At 38.4% G+C, this 26,505-nt stretch overlaps 1 protein-coding gene and 1 pseudogene across 4 annotated transcripts in view; both read right to left on the bottom strand.

Moving 5' to 3' along the window:
- Positions 1-26,505, bottom strand: part of CFI (complement factor I) — a 71,384-nt gene that overhangs the window by 37,270 nt on the left and 7,609 nt on the right. The window contains exons 2-4 of one of the 4 annotated variants that reach the window (XM_043570486.1): positions 20,993-21,107; positions 18,972-19,135; positions 3,047-3,088 (exon numbers count right to left, since the gene is read on the bottom strand). In XM_043570486.1, coding sequence (XP_043426421.1) covers positions 3,047-3,088; positions 18,972-18,983 — 54 coding nt within the window. In that variant the 5' untranslated portion in view covers positions 18,984-19,135; positions 20,993-21,107. Of the gene's footprint in view, positions 1-3,046; positions 3,089-17,542; positions 17,688-18,971; positions 19,136-20,992; positions 21,108-26,505 lie in introns of those variants that run through there. The other 3 variants (XM_043570477.1, XM_043570466.1, XM_043570495.1) reach the window with 3 other exon arrangements.
- LOC122467361 lies at positions 4,976-8,017 on the bottom strand (annotated as a pseudogene).

Genomic DNA, 26,505 nt, shown 5'->3' with positions numbered 1-26,505 from the left:
AAAAAAAAGTTACAGAGAGGGAGGGAGGCAAACCATAACAGACTCTTGGATACTGAGAACAAACTGAGGGTTGATAGGGGTGGTGGGGGAGAGGGAAAGGTGGGTGATGGGCATTGAGGAGGGCACCTGTTAGGATGAGCACTGGGTGTTATATGGAAACCAATGTGACAATAAATTATATTTAATATTAAAAAACAAAAACAAAAACAAAACAAAAAAAAAACCCACCCACCCAAAGTGAATGAGAGAATGTTAGGGGCAGTTAGTTAGGTTCTAACAGTGTACCTGGAGGCCAGCAAAGAAGTCATGCCCAGTTATCAGGAAAGTAAGAGGCCTGTCCAGGCAGTACTCCAGAACAAAGTCACAAGAAGCCGGATCAAACCAGACAGGCCCAAGATGGCTGACAAAGTAGGCTGAATAAGGAATTAAAAACCCAAAACCCTGCTTCCAAGACATCCTTGCCCCAAATAGTAAATATTACATCTCCTTGTTAACAATCATCAATAAAAGATAGAAACCCAAACCCTAGGGTGTACAGTGTTCCCTCTTCTAGCTTGTCCATTCATTTAAAAAATTTTTTTTACATTTTTATTTATTTTTGAGAGACAGATAGAGACAAAGCAGGAGTGGGGGAGGGGCAGAGAGAGAATGAGACACAGAATCTCAAGCAGGCTCCAGGCTCTGAGCTGTCAGCACAGAGCCCAATGTGGGGCTCGAACTCACAAACTGAGATCATGACTTGAGCTGAAGTCGGATGCTTAACCAACTGAGCCACCCAGGTGCCCTTTGTCCATTCATTTGTAATGAAATATATATTCATTACTAAAGTAAAAAAGAAACTTCTACATCAAAGAGGAATTATACTGAAAACCTGAAAATATTTCAAACTGAACAATAAATACCACTTTTATTGTTTGCCACTGAGGCTTATGGCATGCAGATGATGCATTACCTAGAGAGAAATTTGTACCTTAAATGCTTATATTAGAAAATGAGAAAAATTGAAAATTTAGGAGTTAAGTATTTAACTCAAGGAATTAGGAAAACACAATAGAGAACAGAAAAGATAGCCTAAGATAACAACAAAAGTTAAATAGGCTCCATTAAGAATTCTTACGCTCCCAAAGACTGAGAACCACTTCTGTTGACCAATAATTTTCAAAGTGAGTTACATATAATCTGGAAGTATGAAGATAATCAGGTGGGTAAAATAATAGAAATTATATTAATTTTTATGTTTTATTGAAAAAGTAGGAAGAAATAAGTTTATCTTTACTAATATTCAAATATGGATCAGCACATGTGCTTGCACTCATAACATATTCATTCAATATTTGTTGAGAGACTACAATGTGCCAGGTACTGTTCTAGGTCCTGGGGATACAAGAGTGAATTGCACAAAGTCAGAGAGCTTGCTTACCTTTCTAATAGGAGACAGACAAAAATGAATAGAGAATAAATACACGGTATGACAGAAGGTGTCAAATGTTGTGCAGGGTAAGAAGAATAGAGATTGGGGAGAGTGAGGGGGAGGACCATTATTTTGGGGGAAAAGTTTATCTTGGAGCAGAGATATGAAGGTGAGTGTGCAATCCATGCAAGTATCTAGATGTGAGATGTCACGGTCAGAGGAATGAGCCAGGGCAAAATCTGTAGGGGAGAAGCAAATGTGATGTGCTCTTGGTCTAGAGAACTGGTGTGGCTGGAAGGATGTAAGTGACTGGAGAGAGAACAGGAGAAGATGAGGTCAGAGAGTTGGAGGGATGGATAACTGATCACATAGGACCTTATAAGTTACTGTAAAGACTTTGGCTTTTTCTCTGAATGAAAAATAAAGCCACTGGAGGGTGTGAGCCTTCCAATATTTAGAAATTGGACAGAGAATGAAGAATTAGTAACAGAGATGAGAAGATGTGGCCAGTGAAGTAAAAGACAAATAAATAGAAAATGCTGGCACAGAGGCAAAGAGAAGAAAGGAGTGATCAGCTGCTGTGTCTAATGCTTCTCTAGTTAAATGGTGACCTTGAAAAATGTAATTTTGGTGGAATGGTGGAAACTCAAGCCTGACTGGGTTCAAGAAACAATGGGAAAAGAGAAACTGAGCACACACAGCAAAATTTTGAGACTTTAGATACAGAGGGGCAAAGAGAAATGGGGAGGTAATTGGAAGAGGATATTGAATCAAGAGAGGGTTTTTGTTCTAAGAGGATCATATACATGTGCTTAAGGAAACTAGATGATATGATCTAGTTTTAGCTAAAGGAATAATGGACAAATGGCTTAAAGATTCATGTAGTGAAATGAATGCTGGATGAAAATAATGCCCAAATTCAACACCAATGGAAAAACACATAGCAGAGTCATACTTCTAACCCCAGTAGAGGCTGTTCATCAGCCACATCATGGGGTTAAAAACAATGAAAAATTAATTAGCTATGACAAGAAGTCAGCCCTACCCCCCAATGAGTAGAATTAAAAAGAGTATTTGAAATATAAATTTCTATCTAGTATCATTATGAACCTCTCCCTATGTGTTTATTGTATGTTGCTCTTTGTGAAGTATTTTTTCCAGTTAATATGCCACTAAATCAAATGAAAAATTTTAAAAATAATAAAGTATATTTAATGACATTATCCCATTAAAGATTGATGAAAGTTATTAAAATATTATCTATGTGCTTAAAATTGTGTTTTAAGGTGCATTATTTATATAGCAGTGTATTTATTATTTATAAAATATATTCACATATACTAGAAGCACATGTTCAACAATTTGTAGCAGTTATGACTCTAGCCTATTCATCTTCAAAACATGACTCAACTCTTTCAGTTACTGTTGCTTTTTTGTGTCTATGGGTTTGTTTTTGTTTTGTTTTCTTTTGGCCCTTTCCTTGGTATTTGTAATGATGCAGCAATTATTTTGATGTAAACTTTGTCTTTTTATTCTAGGCAGGACTACAATGAAACAATTTGAGACAGATGATTGGTAGTTAGAAAACAAGAAACAATCTCCTATTCACCCCAGTATACAGCTGTATAGCTTTACCTGTGGTTTCTTTGTCCATTGTTCTTGATTTTCATCTGTATCCTACAAACAAAAGAAAAGAATGATCAACTATGACAAAGCACAGAAAAGGCCACCACTTCCCCCTTCTACTATTTAAGTAGCTGTGTGTGCTTAGGTAAGTGACTTTACCTTTCTGATTCTGCTCTTCTATAAAATGTGGAAAATAAAAATATCCCCACAGAGCTGTTCTAAGGATCCAATAAAAATAAATACCAGGGAAAACACAAATAAACATTTAAGACCTTATACAAATGCAAATATGATGGTAATTGTAGTAGATTGCAAGTGGCCCCAGTTCTTCTAACCTCCCTTCACCCAAGTCCTTTGTCGTGCTTCTCACTGGGGGCAGGGTGTATTTTCCTAACTCTAGACTCTGGGTCTGGCCATGTAACTTGCTTTTGTTTAACAGGAAGTCAGCAGATGTGTTACAACAGATTGTTGTTACAACCCCTCCAGGAAGCCTCAAATTTAAGAGTCTCTTATGTTCTGTCCCCCTCCCTGTTTTTATATTATTTTTGCTTCCCTTCCCTTGTGTTCATCTGCTCTGTGTCTTAATGTCCTCATATGAGTGAAGTCATATGATATTTGTCTTACTCTGACTAATTTTGCTTAGCATAATACCCTCCAGTTCCATCCACGTAGTTGCAAATGGCAAGATTTCATTCTTTTTGATTGCTGAGTAATACTCCATTGTATATGTATACCACATCTTCTTTATCCATTCATCCACCAATGGACATTTGGGCTCTTTCCATACTTTGGCTATTGTTGATAGTGCTGCTATAAACATTGGGATGCATGTGTCCCTTCGAAACACCATACCTGTATCCCTTGGATAAATACCTAGTAGTACAATTGCTGGGTCGTAGGGTAGTTCTATTTTTAATTTTTTGCATTCCCACCAGCAGTGAAAAGAGATCCTCTTTCTCCATATCCTTGCCAACATCTGTTGTTGCCTGAGTTAACGTTAGCCATTCTGACAGGTGTGAGGTGGTATCTCATTATGGTTTTGATTTGTATTTCCCTGATGATGAGTGATGTGGAACATTTTTTCATGGCCATCTGGATGTCTTCTTTAGAGAAGTGTCTATTCATGTCTTTTGCCCATTTCTTCACTGGATTATTTGTTTTTTGGGTGTTGAGTTTGATAAGTTCTTTATAGATTTTGGATACTAACCCTTTATCTGATATGTCATTTGCAAATATCTTCTCCCATTCTGTCAGTTGCCTTTTAGTTTTACTGATTGTTTCCTTTGCTGTGCAGAAGCTTTTTATTTTGATGGGGTCCCAGTAGTTCATTTTTGCTTCTGTTTCCCTTGCCTCTGGAGACGTGTTGAGTAAGAAGTTACTGTGGCCAAGATCAAAGAGGTTTTGCGTGCTTTCTCCTCGAGGATTTTGATGTTATGTTTAGGTCTTTCATCCATTTTGAGTTTATTTTTGTGTATGGTGTAAGAAAGTGGTCCAGGTTCATTCTTCTGCCTGTCGCTGTCTAGTTTTCCCGGCACCACTTGCTGAAGAGACTGTCTTTATTCCATTGGATATTCTTTCCTGCTTTGCCAAAGATTAGTTGGCCATACGTTTGTGGGTCCATTTCTGGGTTCTCTATTCTGTTCCATTGATCTGAGTGTCTGTTTTTGTGCCATGTTTTATTTTTTAAATAACTACCCATTTTTCCCAAGACCAGTATTTTGTTATTGGAAATGGCAGGAAAATGGTTATATGATGTGTGCAGGTACGCTGGGCACTTATACCCTATTCTCCTTAAAAAATTGGAAATATTACTTTGGGTCAATTCCATTATTTTTGCCTCAGAAATTAAAAAAAATAATTGGCCTTGTTTCTTGGTCTTGTTTTTTATTGTGAAGGTAAGATGGCTGAAATGTTGTTGTTTTCATTTTTTTTTTAACATTTGTAGCAGTTTTATTCAAAATCACCCCAAACTGGAAACAACCCAAATATCCTTCAATGGGTGAAAGTTAAAACAAACTGTGGTACATCTGCACATTGGAACACTACTTAGCTATGAAAAACAACCTGAATGAATTTCAAAGACATACTGAAAGAAGCCAGTCTCCAGAGATTACATCCTGTATGATGCTATGGATGTGACATTCCAGAACAGGAAATCTTCAGGAATGGAGAACAGATTGGTGTGTGCCAGAGGCTTGGGTGGAGCAAAGGTTTGACAACAAAGAGGTGGCATCAGAGAATTTTTTGGGTGGTGGAACTGCTGTGTTCTAACTGCAGAGGTAGTTACACAAATGTGTTAAAACAGAACTGCACATACAAAAAAGTTGATTTTATGGTATATTAATTCAAAGTTTTTAAAAATGAAGATAAAACATGTCCCAATCAAATTCTTTTTAAAAAGGCTATAGAAGAAATTTTCCACCTGGGTTTCTTCCAGAGAGTCTGCTGTGTGAGGGCTCTGCCACACCAGCCCTGGTGTTTGTGGGTCTGTTTATTCGCCTGTAAAACAAGAAGTCAGTCTACAGCAGTGATTTTCCTTCTTCCCCACACTCTAAAATTGTACCCTTGGGCAAGCCCGTCATGGAAGTTGGGGTGGGGTTGGTTTGGAAGAAGGCATTTGGCTTCCACTGGTGGACCCACAGAGAAGTTGTGCTTTTGTCTGTCTCCTACATTGTTCATTTGAAAACCTCTGGATTAGAATCGCTGGTCTTGAGTCTGATCCTCAGGTCCTTGGGAGGTTTGAACCATCTCGGATTTCAGGGTCTATAGGTTGGGCCCACTCATTTGTCCTTTTGGCATGCGCCCTCATAGACCCAGGTGGTTAGCCAGACCAGGGCACTGGCTTTAGTGGTAAGCAATCTAAACAAGGCCTTTGTGGGGAATCTGGAAGAGTGCTCCTTGCTTTAGGACCCCCAGGGCACACATGGATTAAATGCAATGGGAACTCTGAAAAGGCTAAGAAGCTAGGCCTCTCCTGAAGTAGGGTGTGAAGGGACTTAAACCTTTTTTTTTTTTTTCCACACAGGAGGACCTTTTTGGAAGAGCATTTTGTAAACAGTAAAGGGTTATGCAAAGATGGGGGAATTGTGAGGATGACCGTGCTAATCGGGACCAGCAGGGCCAAAGCGTCATTCATGCCTAGAGTTGCTACCATAAGCCCTGACCGTGTGTCATGTTAAGGAATTGCTGAATCTTCATGACAATGCTGTGAGAAAAGGGCTGTCATTGCTTGGACAGATGAGAAAGCTGAGGCTCCAAGAGGTCCCAGATCATATGGGGAGGAGGTGACAAGGCTAGGTTCCAGTCTGCAGCTCTGGCCTTCCAAATCAAGACCTACCAGAGGAACCCCTGAAGCCTGATGCCAGGCCTTCTCTCCACGTGTGCCTCTAAGAAGGAAACTAATGCCACCTTCAAAGGCTGGCGGGGGACTGCCATGGGTACTCTGAGACCTTGCCACCTACAATAGCACTTGAAAATTTTTTTCCGTAAATTTTATACAATGGAATGCTTTCTTTGAAAACTATGTCATGTGTAAATCCAACCCAGAAAACCAGAGTTGGGTCCCTGTGGCTGAAGGTAGAAGCAGGGTTGGCCTGGGCCCCCAGGGCTCCCAGAGCACCACCTGGAGGCCACTTATCTAGTAGGTTGGCACTGATTGTGAGTGGCACAGGAGGCGCCATGATGCTTAAGGCTCTAGCTTTGGGTTTGAAAGAGTGAAGTGGAATGGTGGCTGACTTGTTTGTGGGTTGGTCGGTCTGCGGGAGAGCAGCAGGGTTCCAAGCTTGCCATATGCTTTAGGCACTGGTCCATTTGACCTGGGCACTTGCCTCTCTCTCCCATCTGGCCACCAGCCATGACCTGTCACTCACAGGGTAGGAAACTTACCTGCACCATCGTACAGTTAGTGAATTTAATCTTTGAAGATATGGATAATAAGGTTAAAAGCTACAGCACCTTTCCTTTTTTTTCCTGGTCCTTATAAAAGGCATCATCTGTTTTGTCTGTAACAACAGTAGAACGCTTAAGTTCAGCTCTTGGTCAACAGCAGATCTGCACCTTTGACCTGGGCACAGAGGCTGGTGAGATGGCTCAAAGTGGAATCATCAAACGGACCCCCTCCTGGTAGATGTCAGGAATCACTCCCATAGGGGAGCTGACCATGTGCACAGAGTTCTTGCCAAACAGCTGGAACTCATAGTGGATGAGCTGCTCCCAAAAGCCATTGTTGGCGGCATGACTTGGTCCACGTGTGGGCATCCAGCAGGGACATGGCATGGTACTTCATGAGGTAGGCAAGGCAGAGGGCAGCTGAGCGGCTCACGCCAGCAGCGCAGCAGCGTGCAGCCCTGCTTCATCGCCACACTGTGGATGTGGTCAGCAGTGGGGTCAAAGAAGTCACAGAGACGTGAGATGGGTGCGTCAGCCACCGGCACCTGTACATACTGCATGTCCTCATACAAAGTGTTCACCACTTCTACCGGGACGTTGATGACCGTGGTGATCCGGTTGCTGGAGACCATGAGCTTGTTGTTGGCAGCCACCCCATTGCTGATGTATAGGCTGCTGGTGATCTGGGAGAGGCCCCTGACCAATGGCTGCCGGAAGCGAACCGGAAAGGTACGCGGGGTGCTGTCATCAGGCCAACGGGTCAGCGGCAAGTGAAGCACAAAGGCTGCATCTTTCTGCTAGGCTGTGCCATGGGAAACTTCCTCTCGTGGGCGAGAGAGCAGGTTCGTTCAGGAAGAAACCTCGCCCGAAGCGGGCGAGGGTCTCGGGGAGAGAGAAGACCGGTCACCACCATCCGGGAGCCACAATCCCGGGCCGCCCCACGCTCTGGTTTCCATAGCAATGGTCCTTCCTCGCGGTGAGGGATCCTCAGGGACAGGTCTTCGGAGAAACCCCGGCCTCCTCTCCCCTCTCTGGAGCTGTCCCGCCCGCCCTCGCCAGGTTACCCGCCCGGCGATGACGCCGGGGCCACATCACTTTTAGCGGAGAGGTAGTGTCTGCTCAGCTCTCTGCAGTCCGCTGAGTCTCCTGTTGTTTTCATTTCTAACTAATTTTTTAAAAATAGGAAGCACAAATGAATATTACAAAAAGGTTCAAAAGAGTGCCTGTAAAACGTATGTTTCCTTTTTTCCCTTATCCATTCAACCTACCCAGGCCCACCTCAGAGTCATTCATTTAATAGCTCTTCGTGGGGCACCTGGGTGGCTCAGTTGGTTAATCGTTCAACTCTGGGTTTTTGCTCAGGTCATGATCTTGGGATTTCCTGAGTTCAAGCCCCCCCCCCCCCCCCCCCCCCCCATTGGGCTCTGTGCTGACAGTGCAGAGCCTACCTGGGATTCTCTCTCCCCTTCTCTCTCTCTGCCCCTCCCCTATTCATGCTGTCTCTGTATCTCTCAAAATAAATAAATAAAATTAAAAAAGTTCTTTGTGAATCTTTCCACACATGAGCCCATATTTTACTTTCTAACTCTGTCCCCTAATACCAATGTAATTTGTAACCAGTGGCCTTGTAAGTAGCCCCTGGAAGGGAATACAGATGGTTTCTAATGTTTTGTTATTATAACCAATGTGGTAATAATCTTTATATGATACACATTATTTCCCACATATATTAAGTATATCTGTCGATAGTTACCTGGGAGTGAAATCGCTGAATCAATTAAAAAAAGTCTTTTTAATGTTTTAATTTTTTTAATGTTTATTTATTTTTGAGAGAGAGAGAGAGAGAGAGAGAGAGAGAATGAGTGGGGGAGGGACAGAGAGAGAGGGAGACTCAGAATCCAAAGCAGGCTCCAGGCTCTGAGCTGTCAGCACAGAGCTGGCCTGATGCAGGGCTCAGACTCACAAACTGAGAGATCATGACCTGAGCCAAAGTCAGAAGCCTAACTGGCTGAGCCACCCAGGTGCCTCAGCAGTCTTAATTTTGGAAGGTATTGCCTAATTTCTCTCTATACAGGTTGTCATTTGCATTCCCACCATTAATATATGACAGTGTCTATTATCCATAATCTTGATTATATACATATACCTCACTAAACTTTTATCTTTGCCAATTTGGTACAGAAAAATGTTATCAGAGTACAGTTTTATTTGCATTTTTTCCCTCAGTGAGACTGAACATCTTTCAATATGCTCAAACTTGGGAGGTTTTTCATTTCTTTCTTCTTGCACTAACCATATATTTTGCTGATGTATACTGGGTTTTTTTCTTGTTTGTTTTTCTATAGGAACTCTGTATGTTAAAGAAACCAGCACTTTGTCTGGAATAGGAGTTGCAAAAAATTGTTTGTCTATTGAAAAATGGCAAGCCTAGTACATTTGACACATAGAACAGATACTTTTTAAACACTACCCCCTACACAATAAAATTATTTTCAGTGAAAATCATGAAAAAATTAACAATAAATTATGCAGAAAAATGTAAACAGTAAACATTTTCTTTCATTGAAATTCATACATAAAACCATGCTTACAAAAAAATAAGAGTAAGAAATACTGCAAAGTAAAGGCAAAAAATAAATATTTTTGAGTACGTTAATTTATTTAATGAAAAAGGAAAAAGTTATACCTATACCTGTAATAGTAATAAATAATATTGCCATTTAATAGCAGTTAAATACATCGACAATAAGAATGAATTTCATTTTATTTATTTTTAAAGGTTATTCATTTATTATTTCTGAGAGACAGAAAAAGAGTGTGTGCACACGCACACACACACTCAAGCAGGGAGGGTCAGAGAGAGAGGGAGAGACAGAATCTGAAGCAGGCTCCAGGCTCTGAGCTGTCAGCACAAAGCCTGATGCAGGGCTCAAACTCACAGACCACAAGATGATGACCTCAGTCAAAGTCAGATATCTATCTGCCTAAGCCACCAAACACCCTTCATTTTATTTTAAAAAAAATTTATTTATGTATTTATTTTTTAATAGGCTCCATGTTTACCACAGAGCCTGATGCAGGGCTTGAACCCATGACCCGGGGATCATGACATGAGCTGAAATCTAGAGTCAGATGCTCAATTGACTGAGCCACCCAGGAGCCCCAGAATAAATTTCATTTCAAAGATATTATTCAGGGCTCCTAGGTGGGTCAGTCCATTAAGTGTCCAACTCTTGATTTTGGCTCAGGTCATGATCTCACAGTTGGTAAGTTTGAGCCCCGCTTCCAGCTCTGTGCTGGCAGTGCAGAGCCTACTTGAGATTCTCTCGCTCACTCTCTGTCCCTCCTCTGCTCTCTCTCTGTCTCTGTTTCAGAAGAAATAAACTTTAAAGATATTATTCAAATTTGGTAAAATATGTCTTTTTGTACTATTGTTTGCACTTGGCAAACAAAAATATTTCACCTTTCAGTCTGCACCAGTTTACTATTTTACACTTTATATTATTAAAAATGTTTCTTTATGTATTTTGAGAGAGAGGAAGAGCAGAGGAGGGGGAGAGAGGAGAGAATCCCAAGCAGGCTCCATGCTCTCAGTGCTGAGCCCCACACAGAGCTTGAACCCATGAACTGTGAGTTCATGTCCTGAGCTGAAATCAAGAATTGGACACTCAACAAACTGAGCCACACAGGTGCCCCACTATTTTATGCTTTAAAAACAAAAGTTCCAGGGGCACCTGGATGACTCAGTTGGTCATGGGATCGAGCCCTATGTTGGGCTCTGTGCTGAGTGTGGAGCATGCTTGGGATTCTCTCCCTCCCTCTGCCCCTCACCCACCTCTCTCTCTTTCTGGAAAAACAAAACACACACACACAAATTCCAAATGGCAATTAGAATGACAAAACTGAAAATTCAATTTTTGTTTCTTCATCCTTACAATTCATTGTTACAACACTGTTTATTCTGAATCTATTTACATTCAAAAAAATGTGATAACACAGAGTTTGGAGACAGGAACTGTACCTGAAATGAGCTTGAACAATTCTAATGTATAATGTATATGAGACTGCCTCTATCAGAGCTGAACTGAGAGTTGACTGATTTAACTTACACTTTATAATACAATGTCTATTAAAGGATACGTTTTAAAAAATATGCGTATTTGAAGTTAACATTTGCAATTTAAAAACTCAATCTCAGTAATCCTGGCAATTGCTAACTGTGCTATCTAATATAGGAGTCACTAGCCAAATGTGGCTATGTAAATTAAAATTAATTAAAATTAAATTAAATAGGAATTCTTCTGTTTCCAGTCAAGATTAAATAATAGGGACCAGATTGACCCTTCTGCCTAAAGCAATCAGGAAATGGACAAAATATAGAAAGCAATGATTTTCAAGATACTGAACATTAGGCAAAGAAGGGTAGCGATCCCTGAGAGAGGTGGACTCTACTGACCTAATTCTATACCAGCAAAAATATCGTTAAAAATTTTAAGGCAAATAACAACCTCTTCAGACACAAAAGCTGAAAGAATTAATCACTAGCATACCCACCTTATAAGAAAAGTTAAAAAAAAAAAAACGTCCTTTAAGCAGAAGGAAAATTATGCTGGATGGAAATCTGGATCTACACAAATGAACGAAGAATACTGGCAATCTCTGGGCATATTTGATATGAGGGAGAGGTCAGTGAAGAAAGCAGCTTTTTTCTCTTCTTTGTACCTTTTTTTGTGGTATCTTTGACTTTGTTATCAGGGTAATGTTGGACTCAGAATTAATTAGTAAGTATTCACTCCTTTTCTTTTTTGGGGTTAGAGTTTGAGATGAATTAGTGTTAATTCTTCTTTATTTTTTTTAAGCCACCAAGTTTTATTATTTATTTTTTATAATTGATTCCAATAATTTTATTAGCATTTTTATTATTTTTCAAAAATAATTTGTCAAGTTAGCTAATTCTTCTATAAATGTTTAGTAGAATTTATCAGTGAAACCATCTGATACTGGACCTTTCTTTGATGAGATTTTTTTTTAAATTACTGATTCAATCTCTTGTTATATGTCTGTTCAGATTTACTATTTTTTCTTGAGTCAGTTTTGGTAATGTGTGTGTTTCTAGGAATCTGTACACTCATTTAGGTTATCTACTTTGTTGGCATATGGTTGTTCATAGTACTCTTATCATTCTTTTGATTTCTGTAAGGTCAGCAGTAATGTCCCCACTTTCTGATTTTATTTGAATCTTCCTTTTTTTCCGTCAGTCTAGCTAAGGTTTGTCAATTTAGCTGATCTTTTCAAAGATCTATTAATTCTATTATCTTACTATACTTTATTTTTTCTATCCATATTCTTTTTTTTTTTTTTTAGAGGCTAAATAACCAATGGGTCAATGAAGAAATCAAATAGGAAATAAAAAAATACATGGAGACAAATGAACATGAAAACATAATGGCCCAAAATATTTGGGATGCAACAAAAGTGGTTCTAAGAGGAAAATTTATAGCAATACAGACCTACCTCAGGAAATAAGAAAAATCTCAAATAAACAATCTAACCCTATACCTAAAGGAACCAGGAAAGGAACAAAGCCCAAAGTTAGTGAAAGGAAGGAAATAATAAAGGTCAGAGCAGAAATAAATGAAACAGAGACTAAAAAAACAAAAACAAAATCAATAAAACCAAGAGTCGGTTCTTTGTGAAACAAAATTGATAAACCTTTAGTCAGACTTATCAAGAAAAACAGAAGACAGAAATAAATAAAATCAGATGAGAGAGAAGTAAAAACTGACACTATAGAAATACAAAGCATTTGACAAAATTCAATATCTGTTCATGATAAAAACTCTCCATTCTAATCTGTACTATTTCTTTCCTTCTCCTAGCTGTGGTTTTAGATTACTCTTCTTCTGGTTCTTTAAGGTGTAAGGTTAGGTGTTTGATTATGGATGTTTGTTCTTTTTTAATGTAGGTATTTACTGCGAGATTGCATTTGCCACTTCTCATATGTTTTGGTATGTTGTATTTCTGTCTTTATCTACAAGTATTTTCTAATTTGTGATTTCTTTGACTACTGGTTAAGAGTATATTACTTTATTTCCACCTATTTGTGGATTTTCCAGTTTTCCTTCCATTACTGATTTCTAGATTTATTCCATTATTTTTAGAGGAACAATTTCTTATGATTTCAGTATTTTTGAATTTATTGAGACATGTTCTGTGGCCTAACATATGGTTCTATTCTGGAGAATGTTTTATGTACACTTGAGAAAAATGTGTATTCTGCTTTTGGTGGGTGTGGTGCTCTATATGTCTGGTTCTTAGGTCAGGATGATTTATAGTGCTGTTAAAATCCTCTATTTTCTTATTAATCTTGTCTAGATTTTCTATCCATTATGGAAAGTGGGATATAGAAGTCTCCAATTATTATTATAGAATTCTCTTCTTCCCTTGAATTATGTCATTGTCTCATACATTTTGGGCTCTACTGTTTGGTATGTTTATGTTTACAATTATTAAATATTTTAACTGAACTGTCTCTTTTATCAATATCTAAATGTTCTTCTTTGTCTCTTGTAACAAGACAAAATTAAGGTCAATTTTTTTCTGATATTAGTGTGGTCGCTTCTAGTTCTCTTTTGGTTACTCTTTGCATTAACATAGCTTTCCACCCTTTCACTTACAATCTATTTATGTCTTTGGATATAAAGTGAGTCTCTTGTAGACAGCATATAGTTGGATCATGGTTAGTTTTCTAAAAAATAAATTCTGCCAATCTCTGCCTTTCATCGGAATTTAACACACTTACATTTAAATTGTTTTTAAGGAAGGCCTCACTTCTGCCATTTTTGTGATTTTCTTCTCTATGTATTCTACCTTTGTTGTTCTTTATTTCTTCCATTACTGACTTCTTTTGAGTTTAGCTGATTTTTCTGTAGTGAATTGTTTTGGTTTTCTTATCATTTCCTTTTCTGTATCTTTTTAACCTTTTTTTTTTTGTGGTTGCCATGGAGATTATACTTAACATCTTAAATATACAGCAATCTAATTTGAATTGATACCAACTTAGCTTCAAGGGCATATAAAAACTCTGCTCTCATACAGTTCCATCCTCTCTTTATGTTGTTATGGTCACACATTACATCTTTATGCATTGTATGCCCGTCAACATAGATTTATAATTATTTTTATATATTCTTCTTTTAAATAATGTGAAGTAAAAAGAAGACTTACAAATCAAAAACAAAATTACACTTGCTTTTGTATTTACCTATATAGTTATCTTTATTGAAGTTCTTTATTTCTTTATATGACTCCAAGTTATTGTCTAATGTATTTCTGTTCAGCCTGAAGGACCCTTTTTCTTGTAGTGAATTTCTTGTATAGTAGAAATTAATTCCATCAGCTTTTGTTTATCTGAAAGTATCTTAATTTCCCCTTTATTTTTAAAGGATAGTTTTGTTCAATATAGAATTCTTGGTTGACACCAAAGAAGACATACAGATGACTAACAGACACATGAAAAAATACTCGACATCACTCATCATCAGGGAAATACAAATCAAAACTACAATGAGATACCTACCATCTCATACCTATCAGAAGGGATAAAATTAACAACTCAGGAAACAACAGATGTTGGTGAGGATGTAGAGAAAGGGGAACCCTCTTACACTGTTGATGGGAATGCAACTTGTTTTACACTCTGGAAAACAGTATGCAGGTTCCTCAAAAAGTTAAAAGTAGAACTATCCTACGACCCAGCAATTGCACTATTGGGTATTTATCCAAAGGATACAAAAACATTGATTCAAATGGGCACATGCACTCTAATGTTTATAGTAGCACTACCAATCTTAGCCAAATTATGGAAAGAACCCAAATGTCCATTGACTGATGAATGGATATAGAAGATGTGGTGTGTATATAGATAGATAGATGTATATTATCAACATAGGAATATATATATTCATATATATGTATATATATTACTCAGCCATCAAAAAGAATGAAATGTTACCATTTGCAATGACAGGGATGGAACTAGAGTATATTATGCTAAGTAAAATAAGTCAGTCAGAAAAAGGCAAATACCATATGATTTTACTCATATGTGGAATTTAAGAAACAAAACAGATGAACATAGGGGAAGGGAAGAAAAAGTAAGATAAAAACAGAGAGAGAGTAAAACCATAAGAGACTCTTAACTATAGAGAACAAACTGACGGTTGCTAGAGGGAGGTGGGTGGGGGGGATGGGGTGAATGGGTGATGGGCATCAAGGAGGGCACTTGTTGCGATGAGCACTGGATGTAAGTGTAAATGATGAATCACTAAATTCCACTCCTGAAACCAATACTACATTATATGGTAACTAACTTGAATTTAAATAAAAATTTGGAAGAAAAAAAATCCCTGTACAGGGTTTTGATATAAAAGGGGAGTGGGGCTTCTTATTCCTTAGAAAGAAATCTGGTCCCAGTTTTTAAAATAACAAAAATTTCTTTCTCCCAGATGTACATTTTAAAACTTCTTTCAACACATTTATGTTGTTTCTATGGTAACTTCCATTTAAAAATGGTTATCTCTTAGCATTCCATTATCTTTCATAAACTAATATTTTAAGAAGTTCTGAAATTTTCACAAATATGACAATTCCTCTCAAAATGCTGTTTTTTTTAAAGGAAAGAAGGAAACTTTATTATTGGATGATTATTCAGTAAAAGAAGCTCTTTCCCTTTCTGTAAGTGAAAAATACTATTTTGTTTTTTATTGTTTTTGTTCCTGGAATCAAAAATGTGGCTGAAATATTTTCTCAAAAATATATTTTTCTTTATTCTAAAGTAACACACATTTACTTGGTATTTAAAAAAATGAATAATGAATAAAACAGAATTAATGAATTCTTAAAATTTGTAATAAATGTATAAGACAGAAAATAAAAATCACCAGTAATCTCATTACTTGGAAATACCAACTGTTATCTATTTGATATATACCCTCCAGAAACTTTTAAATTGCAATTTATTTCAGCAGCTACGTGCGTTTATTTGTATGTGTGTGTACACATACACACAGATACATATATGTGTATATATTTTCTTCTGTAACAAAAATGAGATTTCAGTAAGGGCTTTTTTTCAAAAAATATAAAATGCATCATTTTAATGGCTACATGATAGTTCATTTATAGATGTGCATTCATTTAATCAATTTCTTATCAATGAACACTTAATTTCCAGTTGTTCTCTATTACAAACATTTCATACATATTTTAGAAGTTACAAGAAACCTAAAGTATGTAAGGCTGGTCTTAGGTAGTTTTCTTTAAATATTTGCTTCTCTAAACTGGTATTAAGACAAAACAATTTTTGTAATTCAATCCTGTTCCAAAATGCTTTGATCACTAAAGTAGGCAATCATCAGTTAATTGTCTAAAGTATCCTAAACGTATCTAACCTTAATAGATGACCTTCTAACCTGGCTACAGTCTGTCATATCAATTTTAACTGCCCAAGTTCCCTACAAAGTCTCCACTCTGATCAAATGGATTTATTCATCTGGAGGAGACTAGTGCTTGGCTATCCTGCTAGCCTAGCACTTGCTGCTTTTCCCGGGTGAAAAGGGTGGAAATCACTCTCTTTCTCTTCACTGATCAAATCTAATCCAGAATTATGAATCCAGCTCATATTCCACTTGGTCCATAAACCCTTCCTGACCTCTTAGCAGGAAAGGATTTTCCCTCTCATTATAAGTCCCTTGGCACATGATATTTGTAACACTTATGGCAATTAAATGTCTTGAAACAGTTCCTTCTGTTTCAAGTGTTAAATAACAGTTCAAGTGTTATTTAAATCTTGCTTATTGGGGGCGCCTGGATGGCGCAGTCGGTTAAGCGTCCGACTTCAGCCAGGTCACGATCTCGCGGTCTGTGAGTTCGAGCCCCACGTCAGGCTCAGGGCTGATGGCTCGGAGTCTGGAGCCTGTTTCCGATTCTGTGTCTCCCTCTCTCTCTGCCCCTCCCCCATTCATGCTCTGTCTCTCTCTGTCCCCCCCCCAAAAAAAATAAATCTTGCTTATTATTTCCTCATTGTCATTTTTAAAAAAAAAATTTTTTTTTTCAACGTTTATTTATTTTTAGGACAGAGAGAGACAGAGCATGAACAGGGGAGGGGCAGAGAGAGAGGGAGACACAGAATCGGAAACAGGCTCCAGGCTCTCTCATTGTCATTTTTAAACCATCTTTCTACAACTGTACCAAAGGGCTATTGAAGGAAGAGACCAGACATGCTATTTGCCCAGAACTATACCTTACATGTGGAAGGAGTTTGGTAAATATTTATTGATTTAATATGATTACTGTAAATTACAGATCTATATTAGTAAAGTTCTCATTCAGTTAAATTTCTATGCACAGATAAGAGCACATGAAGAAAGCAATTTCTTAAAGCTCTTTCATCAAGATATTAACATAAAATCTTTGTTACTGACTATATACTGCACAGTTGGTATCTGAACTATGTAATCTGTAAGTCAATAATATCTCTAAGATTTTTCTTACATCTTTATAATACTTAAAATATCTACTTAAAATAGCTTATCTACTAAATATTGAGTTACTTACCTTGCAAAAACTTTTGTAGAAGCACAAAAATAACAAAATAACATGAGCAAGCTTCATGTTGGAGGCTTTCAGGGTCTCTTCTCTACCCTGGATAGTCTTTTGAAATTTAATTTTTAACCTCTGAAAAAATATTTAAAAAGAGCAAGCCTCCTAAAGAGCTTTGTACTTTTGAACTCAGAGAATTTGGCTAAAATCCAAAGAGCTTTACCGTAACTGAAATCAAAAAAATTCTTCTCAGTAAACAGCTGAGGGAGGTGACCAATAGAAACTATGTTTCCTGTTGAGGAAACTGATTTCCCCACCTTGTTACTAGACGATGCCTCAATTCTGTTTTAGAGGGAAGACAGAAACTACATTGGAAGAAAATTTCTTATGTTTTTGGTAAAATAAAATTACAGTGTTTTTCCTTAAGGTTGAAGACTAGGAGAGAAGTAAAAGTATACCACATTGAAAGCTATGATGAATACATTAAAAATCCTCAACAAAACAGTTCCTTTGCCATGCACTAGTTATGCTATGATCAAATTATATTCTCTGAGCATAGAAAACTTTTAAAAAAGCACCAACTATAGTGCAGGATTCATTTCTATTTGTGAAATAAACATTAGGGTTCTCCTGAACCAGACATGAGACAGAGGTTGAGGTACAAAGATGCTTATTAGTAATTAACTCCTGTGAAAGGAAGAGAGGAGAAACAGGAGTGAGCAGAGAGAAAAGTCGGACTGCAATGCAGGTTCAACAAAGCCTTGGTCAACTCATGGAGAGCTCTGGAGTGATTGTGGCACTGTCTCTGGGTCAGGTGGAAATGGCTAGACCATTAAACCCTGCCTTGCTCAGTCGTCTGGTGTGGGCTGTCCAGGAAAGCCATCCCCTTAGGTGAGGCAGTTCTCTGCAGTTGAGGCAGACCCTGAAGGATCTGACATTTAGTTGTCATCAGAAGTGTCTGCTGATCACACTCTTCACAGCTAGGCAGCAAAGCCTTCTATGAAGTGGTATCTAGAAAACTCATCTCCCTGTCTTTCAGAGTCCACCATTTTGCACCCTTAGTTACCATATATGCTCCAAGAGTAGCTTCTTCAAAAGCATAGTAGGCCTTTCATCCTGAGGGAAAATTTAGAAGAGGGAGGTGGTCAGAAAAGCTACAGCCTGGCCCTGATCTTGAGGCTGCAGTTGATGATACTTCACCTTCTGTCTCTTTCCTATCCTTTCTAGATTGCCTTCACTCTGAGCTTCTACCTCTGCCAGCCTCCGCTGTTTACCTAATGTCATGACTCATAAACTTCCTGGAGTGTTCTGGGCCCCTGGTTGCCATCTCCTTCTCAGACCATAGTTGCTGTTTCTATCCTTTTACTGTCATAAGAGGCACCCAAGTAGCTCATGTGGTTCCATACATATTCCTCCCTTCCCTCATTGTATACCAGACAGTTACCTCTGTCAACATAGTGACTTCTTGTGTCTTGTCCCTAGACACAAGAAGCCCAATGTGCACCAGGAAGAAGACTTAGCTAGTAATTCATTGGATTCTTGCTGTGCCTCTTGGCAAAAGTATGCTTCCTTTGGGGAACAAGACCCCTAACCCTGCAGAGTCTACACCTGTGGAGACAGAAAGCACAAAGCCCCCAGTTGGTTATTGGGAGTGACAGTAAGTGTGGTCATTTCTTCTTCCATTCCTTGGCTCCCAGACCACCATCTTCTATTGGGGATACAATGCTAGATGAAGGTCTTTGATTCAATGCATATACTACTTCCTGGAGGATGGCATCCAGTTCTAGGAGTATTGCCTTTAAATATCACCTCAGTCCTGCATTCAGCAGGCTGCTCCAATGCTCCATAAAGCTGCCAGCTTCCAAAGTGGTGCAGTAGATGATGTGGCCAGTGAATTGCATGGTCACTGACCCACTCTTACATTCCCTTTGCTGTCAGGTGGGTCCCCTTGTCTGACAGGATGTTACATGGAATCCTTTGTTGGAAGATTAAATACTCTGAAATTCTTTGGATTATGATCTCAGCTGAGGCCCTGTAGGCAGGAAAGGCACATCCTCAACCTGGAATATATGTCTACTCCTGTGACAATGTACCACTGGCCCTTTAAAGATTGAAGGGACCAACTGGGTCAGTTTACCACCAAGGGGCTAGTTGGAATCCTTGATGAACTGTGCCATCTTGTGGACTCAGCATTGGTCTCTGTTGCTGTCAGATTGGACATTTGTTGATGGGAGCAGCTAAATAAATCTTAGCGGGTCCGTGATATTTGGCCTCATGGCTAGCCTCCACTCTGTTACAGTGCTAGCCCATTGTGCTAGCACTGGGGTGGCTGATGACTGAGACTGGCTGATACCAATTGGTTGAGCCATTTTGTTGGTTATTAAGTACCTTTTCTCTGGCAGATTTTCTCTAGTGGGTATTAACATATGATACAGAGATTTCTATACTTCACCCCCATTTCTACATCCGCATATCTCCACACCAGATTTTCTTGTTCTTAATCTTTGAATATTTTTTATTCTAAGAAAAAAGATGGCCAGGCAATCACTATTACCTGTGATTCCACATACAGTCTAGCTTTGGACCACTTATTTTGTCACACAAAGTGGGTGACCAGGTATATCACCTGAAGCTCTGCCCATTGTTGAGGACACTTCCTTACCACTGTCTTTCAAAGCCAGTCCTAAGTATGGCTGTCATGTGGCTGCTGTCTATTTTCAGTTTGTGCCTACATACTGAGCCAACCCATCTGTAAACCAAACACAAGTTTTTCCCTCCTCCTGGTCATACTGGAATCCATATAGAGCCATAGGTATGAGCTGAGGGAGGTGCTTGGGTGCAACAGTTTGCATTAGGCAGGGAGGGGGAAATCCGAGTCATCAGTTCATGCAGTTTGCTTGTGCCCTTGGTCCTATTTGCATTTGGTTATGGATGTGACACTTCCATTTTATAATACATTTTTGCTAGGCCTGCTCAAACTTACACTTTGTGGGTCTGTTAGAACCCAGCTCATAATGGGCATTCTGGTCATGTGATGACATAGTGTCCAATGTTCAGTAATTCCACATTTACCAGGGTCCAGTAGTACACAAATTGTTTCTCAAAAAGAGTGCAATTCTCTGCTACAGATGGCATGGCCTTGCTCCAGAACACCAGGGTCCTCTATTGTAATTCTCTCACTGGTTCTTCCTCAAACATTACACAATGTTTTTCCCCACCATTGACACTTCCAACACCATAGGGTTTGCCAGATCACTGCAGAAATCTTTCCTGCTCTGGCAGCCTGAGCAGTATTCCTGTGTTTTGTGCTGCCTTCTTTGTGAAGGGCAGTTCAAGATGAAATCATTTGTCTTTTACTTTAGAGAAGATATCCTGGCAAGTTCCTAAGCACAGGCCTTGTCTCCTACCCTCTGGAGCATATGTGTCTTATCAAGGCATTCAGCATGGTCACCACCTCTTGCTTACCTGATCTGATCAAGGTAATGCCATCAATGTAGTGGAACAATGTGATGTTTTACAGGAAGTCCAAATGATCCAGATATCTTCAGACTTTATTATGACAGAAGATGGGAGATAAGACCTATGGAAAAATTATAAATGTAGATTGTTGCTCCCCTGGCTGTCTGCATTACAACCTCAGCTCCTTCTTGATCGTGCTATGATTACTCTTAACTTTTAAATCTTAATCCTCAAGGACTAACTGCAGTTGAGTGACATTCTTCAAAATAAGATAAACCCTCTCACCCTATGGTGCTATGCAAAACACCTGAAGGGGGGCCCACACGGCCTGGGCCCATGAAACTTCTCACCTGGGGTCGAGGACATGCTTGTGTTCTTTCAGATTCCAGACTTCTGTGGGTTCCCTCACTTTTGGTAAAGCCTTACCATGGCATCATGGAGACCCCAGAATATCTTCCAGTAAACCAGAACATCCAAAAAATGACTCTGAGTAAACGGCCACTGGCCCCCTTCTTCAAGATGGAACAAGCCTCTTGATGGACTCATCCTGAAGCTACTCTACAAACGCCAAGTCCTTGCCCCTAACATAACATGGGGAAGCCTTAAATGCCTGTCTAACCAGGCCAGCATTCTCTTACAACAGAATGATACTGCATATACCCTTAATTTGCATCTGATGGCCATGATTTCTGCCATTAACAAAAATTCAATATGTGTAAGCCTGATTATACTCCTTGCCCTCATTTGTCCAGGCCAAGCTCAATGTCCATATTGGGCTCATCTCCTTAAAACACCTATGTTTGATAGCATAACACTCCTTGCCTGGGATATTCCTATTAGCAATGATGATAGAGTTCATGGAAGGAGCCAGTCTTAACCTGCCCTTCCAAACTGAACAAGAGCAAGAAAGGTAATCCCTGAATACTCTGTAAGTGCAGATGGGCCACCTATATGCTTTGGAACAGGCGACCACTGTGTCACATTTCATTCACAGGCATGGATAGCAAAAAAAAATTGTACTTACTACAGGGAGTCTCCATGAGAAGTCAAAAAATTACATACAATCACCCTCCTAAATTGCCTCAATGTCAATTAAAAAAAACATAAATCCTGAGGAATGGGTTAATTGGGAGCTCTGTAGAGGAGAGGTTGGTAGAGTTCTTCTAAATACTTCCAAAGGAGGCCCATTGATTGGGCATCTGTAGGCTCTGCTCGGACCAAATACTCCAAAAAAGAGCTCTAATGGCATCGATATCAAGACGACATTGTTTCAGATATAACATCTGAACCCCCTGTATGGCGTGAAGGAGGGATGACTCTCCCCCAGTCCACATTAACCTGATGGGCCAGTTCATTCAGAACTTTGGAAAACTGGTACTGGATTATGAGGCATGGCTGCTTGGAAAGGCTACTTAATGAATGTTTCAAATAAATTCTCCATCTCTTTTAGATTAAATGAGACTCATAAAATTCAAGCATGTGTCAGACTTCCTTTTCTGTTTATGTTTCTGTTTATATTGGGTATGCCTCATTGGGACCCTGATAACCATCTTCTTACTTGCCATAATTGCTCCTTTTATACTTGTCTTAATTCTACTATGTCTTTTAACCAGGAAAAACAAAGCTTATACATCCTTAAGGCACAAAATGGGGTTTGGATGCCTGTAATCATGGATCGGTTTTGGCAACACTCCCCTGAAATGTTTCTCTTAGATAAAATACTGAAATGTGTCTTACATCACACCCAATGGTTTGTGGCTTTACTGGTAACTGCTCTACTTGAGATTATAGCTATTACAGCTACAGCAGCCACAGCCAGTTTTGCACTACACCAGACTATACAAACTACCCACTTTGTACAAAACTGGCATCAAGAGTCAGAAAGGCTGTGGAACAGCCAATGGCTGACTGATTAACTGAATAGAGAGCCAATTATCTGACTTGCAACATGCTGTTCTTTTTCTAGGAGATCAATTGATTAGTTTACAATAACAGGTAAGGCTTCAATGTGATTGGGAGATAACCACTTTTTGTGTCACTCCCCATGTATATAATCAATCCAAGATATCATGGGACCTGGTGCATCGACACCTTCTTGATCAAGCTAATACCTCCGCTGATCTAGCCCAATTGCAAAAGGACATTTATGAAACGTTCAAAAATAAACTTGAGATGCTTTCTGGTGCTCCTTTTCTATCTGAGATAACTAAACGAATCTCAGAATTGAATCCAATGAATTATATAAAACTGTTAAGCTTTTCTGCAATCAGTATTTTATATTAATCTTTGTCTTATTACTTGGCATATACCTAGTCTGGAGAAGAGGACAATGACAAGCCACGAGTATGCCTCACAAGGCTCTGTCTTTGCCCTCCAGCTTTGCCAAATGAAAGAAAAAGGGGGAGATGTGGGAGATGCAGGAGAGAACTATCAAAGGAAAAGACTTCAAAAGGAAAAGGCTTGAGAAGGTGCAAGGCCTTAGGACATGTTTACACAGCTGAAAGCAGCTGCATGGGAAGGAACAAGGACTGCCTAGAGCTATTAACACTGTCCAGGGCCAGATCCTCCTTCACACCTGACCCTTCCTAGTATCATAAAAAACAATCATCCCGAAATTCAACCTTGAAAAGCAAAACCATTAAGTTGATTACTATACTTGCTTAGATGACTTTATGCATGTAGCGTTTAGCAATTACCCTAATAAAAAGAGGCGTCATTCTGGAGTGGGGCCTCATTCCCACTTGAGTATGAGGACCTTCACTTAACTGCATTTTGTTTGTGGACTCATCTTTTGCGACTCTGGCCATACTCCCTGCAACAGATCAACCTCGTTTATGACCATAGGTGAAAAATTCTAAATGAAATATTAGCAAACTGATATAAACAAAATCTTAGCTAAGATTCAGCAGTCTTACTTGACAACTATTTTATGCACACACACATAGATCTGCAGGCTCAAGTAAATAAGTAATTAGGTTAATGTCATAATTTCAGGGTAAAAGAGGCACACGTCTAAATTTAAAGAAGCAAAAACATTGTAGTCTTAACTCTGAATTGAAAATATCAGTACAAACCATGATTTTTCTTTCTAAAAATATATACCTCCTATCTGTGTCCACTGATAAGGCCTAGAAGTCATGATAATCCAGAAGTAATGACCACTCCCATAGTGCCCAGATTGTGTTTTTTACATACTATTTCCCACTAAAAGAAGCAAGGGCTCCTTGGAGAAAGGACTGGGGTAGGAAATGTATAAGATAAGTCAGATAGAGACATCTTGTGTCAGAAAGCAAGAAAGGTATTAGAGGCTAGTGAGTGTTATTAAAAGACACAGGACCCAACATGAAGGGGCTCTCACAAGTCAAAGATGAAGCAATTTAAGCATTAAAAAACCAATAATAACAAAGGATTGAAATAAATATAAATATTAAACAATAATGAGGGAAAGTTCTTTATTTCAGCTAATAATTACAGAGGAATGAATGATAAAATTAGCATGTCACCATTTTGTAACCTCTTATAAACCAATAAATCTAGGTGATGATCATCAACAGTTGCTAAAACCATCAGGTGAAAAGCTAAAAGGGAGCTTTCTAATAGACAATTCAGGCTGATACACTGATCCCACTGATTAATCTTAATATTGTCAAGAGAGGCAACCCAATGTCAAGTGCCTCCTCATGTGGTGTTCTAGGAAATATTCTTGCAAAAAAAAAAAAAAATTGAACCTTGAACAATTCTCCAGATCTCATTACCATGAACTACCCATTTGTAGGAAATACAGAGAATAGAGAAACATGGTTTATACCACCAAGAGGTTAGAAAATACTACAAGATAAAAGACTCAGTTTCTTCAACAAATAAAAGCCATGAAAAAAATAGGGAGAAGAAACTGATCAAGAACAAGAGACTTAAGAGACATTTCAATCAAATATAATGCATAGGCAAAGTTTGGATCTTCACTTACTCAAAGGAATTGTTAAAAGACATTTTGAAATAATTTGGGAAAATTCTACATGGACTGTTATTAGCTATATTAAGGAATTGTTACTTTTGTCAGGTGTGAAAATGGTATTGTGCTCAGGTTTAAAAAGTCCTCTAAAGGGGTGATGGGTATTAAGAACGGCTCTTGTGATAAGCGCTAGGTGTTATATGTAAGTGATGAATCACTAAATTCTACTCCTGAAACAAATATTACACTATATACTAACTAGCTAGAATTTAAATAAGAATTTGAAAAAAATAAAAATTATCTGGGATTTACCACAAAATACTCTAGCCAAAAGAAATATATATATTTTGTATATATTTATAGTTATAAAATAATAAAATAACACAAATTATTTTAGAATTATAAATTAATAACATTTGTTTTTAACAAATGTTTTATAAATAGCTATAAGTTTATAATTTCTATATATAATTTATAATAATAAAGGAATACATGAAACAAGATTTGCAAAAGTCTGGCTAATTGTTGAAACTGGATTATGGGTACATAGAGATTCATTATACTGTTCTCTGAACTTTTGTTTATGTTTGAAATTTAAATAATAAAAGTTTTAAAAAATAAAGCCATGAGTTCATATTAAGGTTTCCAATTTAAAGTCAACTTTGGCTAAGTCCTTTTAAAATTTTGTTCCAAAATTATAGCTGAGAACTTCCCTATTCTGGGGAAAGATTCAGACATCTAAGTCCAGGAGGCACAGAGAACACCCTTCAAAATCAATAAAAACAGGTCAACACCATAACATATCCTAGTGAAACTGGCAAAATACAAAGATAAAGACAGAATTCTGAAAGCAGTTGGGGATAAACGGGCCTTAACCTACAAGGGTAGACACATAAGGGTAGTAGCAGACCTGTCTACTGAAACGTGGCAGGCCAGAAAGGAGTGGCAGGAAATTTTCAATGTGATGAATAGGAAAAATATGCAGACAAGAATCCTTTATCCAGCAAGCCTGCCATTCAGAAAAGAAGGAGAGATAAAGGTTTTCCCAAACAAACAAGATCTAAGAGAGCATACATCCATTTGTACTACTGAAAAGTTAGGAAATCTAATTAAAATACTTGGTAAGGAGATATTCTGAACAACAGAAGAGAAAGGGCTGAAAACCTTACAGTGCTCATTGTGCAACGTGCTAAATGCTGAGGATACCAAAACAAAGAAGACATAGTGTCCACTCTTCAGGAACTCAGAATCTAGTATAGATTTCTCAGTTGGGGTTCTGTAGATACCAGTAGGGGTTCTGAGAAGTTACTAGAAGTTCCAGAGAAGAAAGGGGAAACTTTTTAATTTTTTTGAATTCTCCATGCAATGCCAGTACTTGCAGTAATGAATAGTGATTAAGCAGCCCTGTTAGTAATTTTGCTGAAGGGTGTTCACCTATATGGCTCTCTCTGCATGACTATGTCCTTTTGGTTGAATTCACTCTGTTTTTGATCTGAGATATGGGATGCTGTTGATAGTCCTGAGTGCTGAATTATATTGAGAGAGGAATGATAGATAGGTTGATGGC

Source organism: Prionailurus bengalensis, chromosome B1 (genome assembly GCF_016509475.1).
Source record: "Prionailurus bengalensis isolate Pbe53 chromosome B1, Fcat_Pben_1.1_paternal_pri, whole genome shotgun sequence".
NCBI classification, from domain to species: Eukaryota; Metazoa; Chordata; class Mammalia; order Carnivora; family Felidae; genus Prionailurus; species Prionailurus bengalensis.
This window is presented reverse-complemented; position numbering and strand designations above follow the sequence as displayed.